General features: G+C 47.7%; 1 protein-coding gene across 1 annotated transcript; it reads right to left on the bottom strand.

The window, feature by feature from the left end:
• Positions 1–676: 676 nt before the first annotated feature.
• On the bottom strand, positions 677–6,236 carry LOC126947683 (V-type proton ATPase subunit e 1-like). Its single transcript, XM_050778633.1, has 4 exons — positions 6,181–6,236; positions 1,343–1,392; positions 1,088–1,256; positions 677–782 (listed from the first exon to the last, which is right to left on the bottom strand). Exons 1-4 carry the CDS (start codon positions 6,234–6,236, stop codon positions 677–679), a joined length of 381 nt encoding a protein of 126 aa, XP_050634590.1.
• Positions 6,237–10,074: the final 3,838 nt, after the last annotated feature.

The following is a 10,074-nucleotide window of genomic DNA, read 5'->3' as shown; positions in this document are numbered from 1 at the left end:
TATGCCTCTGCTCCCTATGCCTCTGCTCCCTGCCGTCACCTGAGCCAGCTGAGCACAGAGGATCGGCACCCCAGCAGATGGCAGGGCCACCAAATGCAAGGCTTCTGGGTCCCTGAATCACCACACGGAGCAGGAACACTTGCATTTGTTTTCTTTTGGAAGCAGAAAAATATTTTATTCCAAGAGATGGAAGAGGTAAGAAGTTCATCCTGAAAATATAGTTTGGTGTAATTCTGTTGTGACAGAGCTTCCCTCTGAACGTGCTCTCCTACTGACTGCCCTATCCCAATCTTGTTTATCTTGAAGCAGTTTTTAAACGCTTCACTGATTCCCACGTTAGGAGAAGACAGGCGCCATCTTCAAATCCACAGATTCCAAGGAGAGAATAAAATATTCTCAGAAGAGCATCTTCTCTCAGAAGAGTGCATAAACACTTTGTAGAGTCAGCACAGTTTAGGTTAGGTAGGCACATAGTAAGTCAAAGTGTAAAAAAAGTGGAGGAAGAAATACTGCATTGTAGAATAAGATATTCAGATATGGTGTGAATGTTTAAGGCAGCTGATGCCCAAAACAGGCAAGTCAAGGAAGAAGGTCTCAGTTTGGAGGAGAATTTGCATCTAAAAGGAATTCTCTTCTCATAACATCAATGCCTAGCACTATAGAGCATGTCTTCTCCTCAAGGCCAGCGATGCTTCAGATACCAGCTGGTTTCATTTTTCAACTGTGGTCCAAAGAGAGGACAGAAATGAAAAAGAATTGCAATCAGCCAAAAGAGATAGCAGTAGCTGGGTGCAGTGGCTCATGCCTATAATCTCAGCACTTTGCGAGGCAGAAGTGGGAGGACTGCTTGAGCCCAGGAGTTCGAGACCAGCCTGGGCAACATGGTGAAACACCATGTCTACATAAAATACCAAAAAATTAGCAAGGCATGATGGCATGCTCCTGTTGTCCCAGTTACCCAGGAAGCTGAGGAGGGAGAAGGATCCTGAGCCTGGGAGGTTGAGGCTGCAGTGAGCCAAGATCGTGCCACTACACTGCAGCCTGGGCAACAGAGATCCTGTCTCAAAAAAAAAAAAAAAAAAAGCAGCAAACCGAACAGGTCACCAATATGGTGCTGATAACTACTCTGCTAAGACTCTTAGGGATGAACCAGGGAACCAAGAAGCTGATGAAGTCCCAGAACATGCTTATCACGAAAAGAGGCACCATGAGGCTGTGATATTCCCATGATTGCCACTGGAGCAGCCCACTGGACTCTTAATGTGAGCAAGAAACCAACTATCGGGCTAAGCCACAGAAATCTGGGAGTGGTATCAGTTGCAGCAGCTTGGGTAGCCTTCACTAATACGGAAGCTGTAAAGGCTGTCTTGATGTGAGGGGATGCTGAGTACCCTGGGGCAGTAGGAGGAAATAAGGTCAGAGGGGAAGTAGGAGCCCAGTCATGTAGGGGCGTGGCAAGGAATTTGGATTGTAGTGTAATTAGTGGGGTTTAAAGCAAGAGAATATTCTGTCCCAATCCCTAATCCACTGTACCACCTAGCCTATCCCACCCACAGCAGCCTAAGAAGTTGATTCAGGTGCTAAATCTTGAGGCTCCATCCCTGCTTGAGGAATGCAGGTTCCCTGTGAGTCTCAGTCTCTCCGGGAAGGGAGTTTGTGGGAGAGGTCCAATCCAGGGACAGGTTCTAAGGGCAACCAGCAGGAGGAGCCTCTGCCCAAGGGGCAAAGGTGAGGAGTTACTTAGGGTAAAACAAGAGGTAGTCCCTGTGCACCCCAAATGTCTACCTGAGCCCAGTGCAAAGGGGGACTCAGCTACTCAGGCAACCACAGACTGTCCACTTAAAGGGACTCTCAGGGACACATGGCCTTCACTGTACAGATGAGAAAATCAAGAGTCAGGACCATAGAAATGCTCAGGATCATACAGTGAGACAGCAGTGGGGCTGCCAGGGGCTAGCCTGGGAGTGCAAGAACCTGGTGCCAAAACCAGCTCTTCTATATTCTGCCTGTGACCTTGAGAATAAGAAGAACCACCCTGAATGGAGGCTGTGAGGACCAACCGAGTTAACATAGGATGTACCCAATAAATGTCTGGCATGTAGAAGGCACTCATTATAAGATGCTCAGTACGGCACTGCGCTTCAGGGGGGATAACATTGAACCCACCACTGCCCACTGCTATAGTGGGGAGAAACACTTTCCCAGGCCGCCAGAAGTTCATGCTGGGGCCTGGCTATCTTCCTACCCCAAGCACCCTGACAGTTACCAGGGGTTCAACTTGAACAGGAACACTTCTTTCTGTGTTCCAAGGACTGCTTTCCTAAACTCTATGAAAAGAAGAAAAAGGATGAGGAGGAGGAGGAGGAGGAGGAAGTAGAGAAGGTGGAGCAAGAGAATAAAGAGAAGAAAGGGGAGGCAGAGGAAGAAGCAGCCAGCTTATGTTGCTGACAGGCAGCTGTCGGGGACGTGGTGTGCCCCTTTTTGAGAAATTGCAGGAGTTTTTCTCTGGCCTCAAATCAAGGGACCGGCCCTTCTTCTAAGCAAAGGTCGTGTGTTTATCTTGTGAGCACAGTAAATCACATACCTGCTTGGGTCCCCTCTGCTGGAAGCCTGGAGTGACACACATGACTTGCCTCCACAGCGTGCAGGGCCTGCCTTAGAGGAGGATCCCTGCTTAGAAGCCTCACTCCAGAATCCACCCTACCTTCCTACACTTTTTAATCTTTGCCTTGAATGCTTACTTCTAACTTTATGTTCCCACATTTTAGTATATATTTCCATGTAGATTGCTTTCAGTCATTTCTGGGGAAAGCTGCGAAGGAAGGAGAAAGTGGCTTCATTCTCTGCTCTGCTTAGACCAGCAGGACTGTCCTCCCTCAACAAGTCGTCTGCCCCCGCGAATGCAGCCGCTGAGCTGGCCAGCTTCCTGGCACGCGTGTCCAGCTGTCGGCTTGTTCTGAACTGAGGTCCCCAAAAGATCCCCAGACCATCAGTTGAGCTCACAGAAGATCACCCTCCAGGGGGCCTTTGAGCAAATCTTGGGGGGCAGGGGAAGGGAGAGGGACGTGACTCAGCCAGGAAACTGGAAACCCCCCATATCCCTAACCACCTCCACAAACTCCAAAGCCAGGCCTGTGCTCTCAGCTGATGCCAAGAACTGCCCACTACCAATACTTCCCACCCCCGTTCAGGGCCAAGGACATGGGATTTGGCTGGGCTCCTCTACCCCTCCTTCTTGGGTGGAGAGTTGACATGTTATAGGAAACACTCTCTCTGACCCTTCTCCAAGATGCCTGAGTAGCCCCCAGGTCAATCCCTTCCCTACTCTGGTATACAACTCCCATCTTTAACATGTGGAGTAGGTGAGGGATAACCTCCAAAGGTCACACTAGCTCGGCTCCTCCCCATCCAGCATCCACTAATCATTTCCTGAGTACCAGCTCTGTGCCTGGCCCAGGTCCGGGGATCTTTTGGGGACCTCAGTTCAGAGCAAGCCGACAGCTGGACACGCGTGCCAGGAAGCTGGCCAGCTCAGCGGCTGCATTCGCGGGGGCAGAGGACTCACTGAGGGAGGAGACTCCTGCTGGTCTAAGCAGAGCAAAGAACGAAGCCACTTTCTCCTTCCTGCAGAGCTTTCCCCACTGAACAGAAGGAAGAGCCTATTCACACAGAGAGATGTGGTGATACCATGAGCTGGTGGGGCAATAAGGGACACAAGCATTTCGCACTGTTAGTGCAAAGATGACAGACTGCCAGCTGGTTAGCAGGTCAGAGAAGGCTTCCCAGAGGAGGGGACATTTGGTCAGGGCCTTAAAGGTTAAGTAAGAATTGGCCAGAATCATAGAAAAAAATAAGAATTTTTCTATAGCACTTTATTTGTTCACTTCCAGAATCTCTTTTTATCTTTCAGACTCATGACTCAGTAAGCTGGGATTTAGAATATGTAAACGTTTAGCTCTGGGAGTCTCTTCATTCCCATTTTCTGACTGAGATTATTAAGGCCTGGAGAGGGGAAGGGACTACCCCAAGGTCACACAGCAGGAGATTAGTGAGCAGATCCTGAAATCTGCATCACCGGACTTCCAGCCTAACGTCCCCACCACAATAACTCATTCACCCCCTTTTCCTTTTCCAACCACCATCTGGCCTGACCAACTGCCCTATCCCTCCCAGCCAGACTCAGGACAAGTTTTATAGGGAGGTAACTGATTGGGGTGGGGGTTAGGGAGTAGAAGGGAGAGTTTAACCCCACAATGTTTTCATACTTGGGATCTGAAAACATGATTTCCCCAGCAAAGAAGCTTAGCGTTAAGCGGAAAATCGGCTTGGAAGGATGTGATATCATTTATAACAGTACATTAAATGCAAGCTGAGAACCTGATATATTTTAGGAACATTCAGCACACTCTAGACTAATAAACATTTTACAATATTATTGCACATGTTCATTTCACTTTGTACAAATAATCATTCCCTTCACATCTAATAAGTCTGTTTGACACATAAGTGGTCTTGGGCAAACACCTCAGAGGGCCTTGTTTTTCTGTGCATTGATCATTTATTTGTGTAGCCTGCTGGGACAGTGACTAATGATTTTGAGGGTTTAAACGTCCTCAAACATCGTCTTTGTCTCCCTGCCTGTTATCGTATAAATGTAAAATAATTTCATCTTGGCCCCAGAATGTATTGTTTTTCATGTATGAAAAATGCCTGTCCTTTCCCTGCCTGGCACGGCATCAATCAGTTTAAAACAATATTTGGAGGAGCCCTGGTCTGCAGGTCTTCCAGCAAGCTCTCGAGGTCCCTGGGAGACAGGCCCAGAACACCACTTACTGGAGAATTTCCAAACAAACCTGCCATCACCACTGCATCAACTCGGAAGCCTTGTCTCCCTACAAGATAGGCATGAGTCCTGCCCTTCCACTGCCAAGTGAACAGAGATTCACTACTGATAGGCTTCTCCTTTCAACTCCAAGAACACTTATGGAGGTCTCTGGGGCCTAGCACTGCTATTCTAGGAGCTGGGGGAACAGGGATGAAGCCAACGTGTTCCTGGCCTACAGTAACTTAGAATCAAGGGAAGGTCACCACTAACTCAAAGAGCCCCTGTGTAGGAAACAGAAAAAGGTGCCCCATATGGGTGAACTCAGCCACTTGAGCTCATCACTTGGAGAACAGGTACCTTTGTATGAATTAGAAAAAAAGGACTCTTCCCTCCAGAGAGGTACAGCCCTCACATTAGGGCACATTCCTCAGCTGGGTGTTCCTGTGCAGTGTACAACCTAAACAAATGTACAAAGAGGCCACCCTGCTGGAGTAGGGTGGAAGGTCAGTGGGTAACAGACAGACAAAAAAACAATGCTATGGAATACATGTCCCATAAAAAGATAAGACGTTAGGAGTGGAAGACTAGAAGGAGGATAGCTGATAAAGCAAGAGGCTTCATGGAGGAAGGGACCTTTGAGTTTGGCCTTGAAGAAAAAGTAGGTGAGTGATAGGAAAAGAAGGGAAGCATCCCACCGCATCCACTGAACAGAAGGAAGAGCCTGTTCACACAAACATGAGGTCAAGGAAGCTGGCCATTTGGAGAGACTGAGCATAAGAAGAAAGAAAAGGAGGAGGAGGGATGAGACAAGAAATGAGTGTTTGTTGAGTGAATAAGGGGGTGAACACAGAGATGAAAGGACAGCCAGCCAGATGGGTGGATGGATGAATAGAAGGTAGAGATTATATTTAAAAGTTTCAGATTTCTTGAATGCCTTACTAAGAATTGTGTGCTTTTTTCCACAAGCAGTGGGTGATGCATTCAGAACCATATTTTGGACACTCTGACCAAAATGAACTGGGGAAAGCAAGTTTGGGTACCAAGGGGATCTCCCTGGGCCTCACCTAGAGTGACCATTTGGATCCACCTTGTAAGGAAAAGGGAAGGGAGAAAAGTAATGTTATCACCAGCCTTCTAGGATAAATGATATACTCCCAACTGAGCCATGGGAAACTGAGGCTCTAAAAGTGATTTGTGCAAAGTTATCTGTCTATACAGAGCCAAGAATTGACCCCATCTGCCCAACTGCAGTTTGTGCCTCATTTGCCCATGCACATCTGCTTGAGGAGATGGCCTGAAACTGAGCCACATAACTCCTCTTGCCCAAGGATCCCCCAGGCCTAGTGCGTACTCACTCGAACCTAGCACCAATTGCTAAATACAGGCCACACTGGCTCTGCGGGGCCTCCATCGGCACCTCCTCCCTGCCCACTTCCAGAAGAACCTGGACCAGATTCACGGGGCAAGAAATCTGGACTAGGCTCTAGCTGTGACCTCTCTCTCACCCCTCAACCATCTCCACTGCACATAGTTTGCAACCAGTATAACATGCTCTCTGACCCTTTCTGGGCCTTTGCATATGCTGTACTCTCTGCATGACTCTTTCATGCTTTCCCTGTCTAGCTAATGCCTTCTTGTACTTCAAAGCCAGCTCAAATGTCTCCTCTGCTAGGAAGCCTCCCCTGACCCCCATGGCTGGGATGGGACATCCTCTATGCTTCCATGGCTTTTGACTTTTCTCAAGATGGCACTTATGTTTTTATATTTTTTGTTGTCTAGTTGCATCATCTTTGTCTATCCCACTGTGAGCTGCTGGAGATCAGAGGGTATATTTGATTCATCTCCAAGATTCTCAGCATGATCACAGGGCCTGGCCCAGAGTAGAGCCAGAGGGCAGTAGAAAGATAGATAAGCGATTGGATGGATGGGTGGATGAACAGATAGATGGGTGAATAGATAGACAAACAGCTTCTTAAGGGAAAAAAACTTTGGACTTGACTCTTCCACCTCCAAGAAGAGTCTCCTGATCTGGGAAAAAAAGTCTTAAAAACTGAGGCTCTTGATCGCACAGAATAACTGAAGATAAAAACTTATAGGTGCATAGGCCGGACACAGTGGCTCATGCCTGTAATCCCAGCACTTTGAGAGGCAAAGTCGGGTGAATCACCTGAGGTCGGGAGTTTGAGACCAGACTAGCCAACATGGAGAAACTCCGTCTCTACTAAAAATATAAAAATTAGCTGGGCGTGGTGGCAGGCACCTAATCCCAGCTACTCAGGAGGCTGAGGCAGGAGAATCACTTGAGCCCAAAAGGCAGAGGATGCAATGAGCCAAGATTGCACCACTGCTTTCCAGGCTGGGTGACAGAGCGAGACTCCGTCTCAAAACAAACAAACAAACAAAAACTTATAGTGCATAGACCTGCACATCTGATTCATTCAATTTCACTGAGGTTAAGGCCAAATGATGTGGGACATTATTGTGCTGGCTGGGGTTCAAGGACAAAGTCACAGAGAATCTTGTACACAGATTTAAGGGTCTTGACTTTTATCACAAGGCTGATGGAGAGCTGGCAGAGGGTTCCTGGGGCATGACAAGAAGCCATCCACATCTCTTGAGTCCTTTAAGTGAGGATGAGATTGAGAGTCAGAGGCATTAGCCTCAGGTATTTCTTCTTGTCCATTCTGCAAAGGCTGGTTAGACAAACTGATGGTCCCCCAGACTTCAGGATGCCCATTCTGGGGCAGAGATGGTATATTAGTCCGTTTTCATGCTGCTGATAAAGACATAACCAAGACTGAGCAATTTACAAAAGAAAGAAGTTTAACAGACTCACAGTTCCACATAGCTGGGGAAGCCTCACAATCATGGTGGAAGGTGAAAGTACGTTTCACATGGTGGCAGACAAGAGAAGAATGACAGCGAAGCAAAAAGGGTTTCCCCTTATAAAACCATCAGATCTCTTGAGACTTATTCACTATCACAAGAACAGTATGAGGGAAACCGCCTTCATGATGCAATTATCTCCCACTGGGTCCCTCCCACAACATGAGGGAATTATGGAAGATACAGTTCAAGATAAGATTTGGGTGGGGACACAGCTAAACCATACCATTCTGCCCTTGCCCCCCAACAAATCTCATGTCCTCACATTTCAAAACCAATCATGCCTTCCCAACAGTCCCCCAAAGTCTTAAGTCATTTCAGCATTAACTCAAAAGTCCACGGTCCAAAGTCTCATCCGAGACAAGGCAAGTCCCTCCTGCCTATGAGCCTGTAATACCAAAAGCAAGGTAGTTACTACCTAGATACAATGGGGGTACAGGCATTGGATAAATGCAGCTATTCCAAATAGGAGAAATTGGCCAAAACAAAGGGGCTAAAGGCCCCATGCAAGTCCAAAATCCAGTGGGGCAGTCAAATCTTAAAGATTCAAAATGATCTCCTTTGACTCCATGTCTCACATCCAGGTCACGCTGATGCAAGAGGTACGTTCCCATGGTATTGGACAACTCTGCCCCTGTGGCTTTGCAGGGTACAGCCTCTCTCCCAGCTACTTTCACTGGCTGGCGTTGAGTGTCTGCGGCTTTTCCAGGTGGACGGTACAAGCTGTTGGTGGATCTACCATTCTGGGGTCTGGAGGATGGTGGCCCTCTTCTCACAGCTCCACTAGACAGCACACCAGTGGGGACTCTGTATGAGGGCCGCCACCCCACATTTCCCTTCCACACTGCCCTAGCAGAGGTTCTTCATGAGTGCCCCGCCCCTGCAGCAAACTTCTACCTGAACATCCAGGTGTTTCCATATATCCTCTGACATCTAGGCAGAGGTTCCCAAACCTCAATTCATGACTTCTGTGCACCCACAGGCTCAACACCACATGGAAGCTACCAAGGCTTGGGGCTTGCAACTCTGAAGCCATGGACCGAGCTATAGCTTGGCACCTTTTAATCACAGCTAGAGTGGCTGGGATGCAGGGCACCAAGTCCCCAGACTGCACACAGCAGAGGGACCCTGGGCCAGGCCCAGGAATCTTCCTAGGGCTCTCGGCTTGTGATGGGAGGGGCTGCCACAAAGGTCTCTGACATGCCCTGGAGACATTTTCCCCATTGTCTTGGTGGCTCCTAATTACTTATGCAAATTTCTGCAGCTGACTTGAATTTCTCCTCAGAAAATGGGATTTTCTTTCCTATCGCATTGTCAGGCTGCAAATTTTCCAAACTTTTATGCTGTTTTCCTTTTAAAACTGAATGGTTTTAATAGTACCCAAGTCACCTCTTGAATGCTTTTCTGCGAAGAAATTTCTTCCACCAGATACTCTAAATCATCTCTCTCAAGTTCAAAGTTTCACAAATCTCTAGGGCAGGGGCAAAATGCTGCCAGTTTCTCTGAGAAAACGTAACAAGAGTCACCTTTGCTCCAGTTTCCAACAAGTCCCTCATCTCTATCTGAGACCACTCAGCCTGGATTTCACGGTCCATATCATTGTCAGTATTTTGGTCAAAGCCATTCATCAAGTCTCTACGAAGTTCCAAACTGTCCCACATTTTCCTGTTTTCTTCTGAGCCCTCCAAACTGTTCCAACCTCTGCCTGTTACCCAGTTCCAAAGTTGCTTCCACATTTTCAGGTATCTTTTCAGCAGCACCCCACTTCTGGTACCAATATACTGTATTAGTCTGTTTTCATGCTGCTGATGAAGACAGACCCAAGACTGGGCAATTTACAAACGAGAGCAGTTTAATGGACTCAAAGTTCCACGTGGCTGGGAGACCTCACAATCATGGTGGAAGGTGAAAGGCCTGTCTCACACGGTGGCAGACAAGAGAAAAATGAGAGCCAAGCAAAAGGGGTTTCCCCTTATAAAACCATCAGATCTCATGAGACTAATCCACTAGCATGAGAATAGAATGGGGGAAATCACTCCCATGATTCAATTATCTCCCACTGGGTCCCTCCTGAAACATGAGGGAACTATGGGAGCTACAATTCAAGATGAGATTTGGGTGAGGACCCAGCCAAACCATATCAGATGGGCATTGTCAGAGTGACTGAGACCTGCATCCAGGCCAACCGAAATATCACACTAAGTCCCCTCCTTTTATTCTCTCTTAGCACCCTCTGGCTCACAGGCCCCTTCTAACTCTACTTGGACACAGACAGACATGCTGTGCCAAAAGGGCTGGGAAACATATGGTCTTAGAGTTTGAGCCCAAGTCCTTCTCCCACCTGCATCAGCCTCCAAGCAGAT

The sequence above is a fragment of the Macaca thibetana genome, chromosome 1, assembly GCF_024542745.1.
Source record: "Macaca thibetana thibetana isolate TM-01 chromosome 1, ASM2454274v1, whole genome shotgun sequence".
NCBI lineage: Eukaryota > Metazoa > Chordata > Mammalia > Primates > Cercopithecidae > Macaca > Macaca thibetana.
Note: the sequence above shows the minus strand (reverse complement) of the source record. Positions and strands in the feature narration are given on the sequence as shown.

Coding starts and splice junctions, on each gene's coding strand:
- LOC126947683 (XM_050778633.1), bottom strand. CDS start 6,236: ATGGAGGCCCCGCAGAGCCAGTGTGGCCTGTATTTAGCAATTGGTGCT. Junction 1,257..1,342: donor CCTTTACAGCTTCCGTATTA/GTGAAGGCTACC, acceptor GCTCACATTAAG/AGTCCAGTGGGCTGCTCCAG. Junction 783..1,087: donor TTGGTGACCTGTTCGGTTTG/CTGCTTTTTTTT, acceptor TGCACCCAGCTA/CTGCTATCTCTTTTGGCTGA.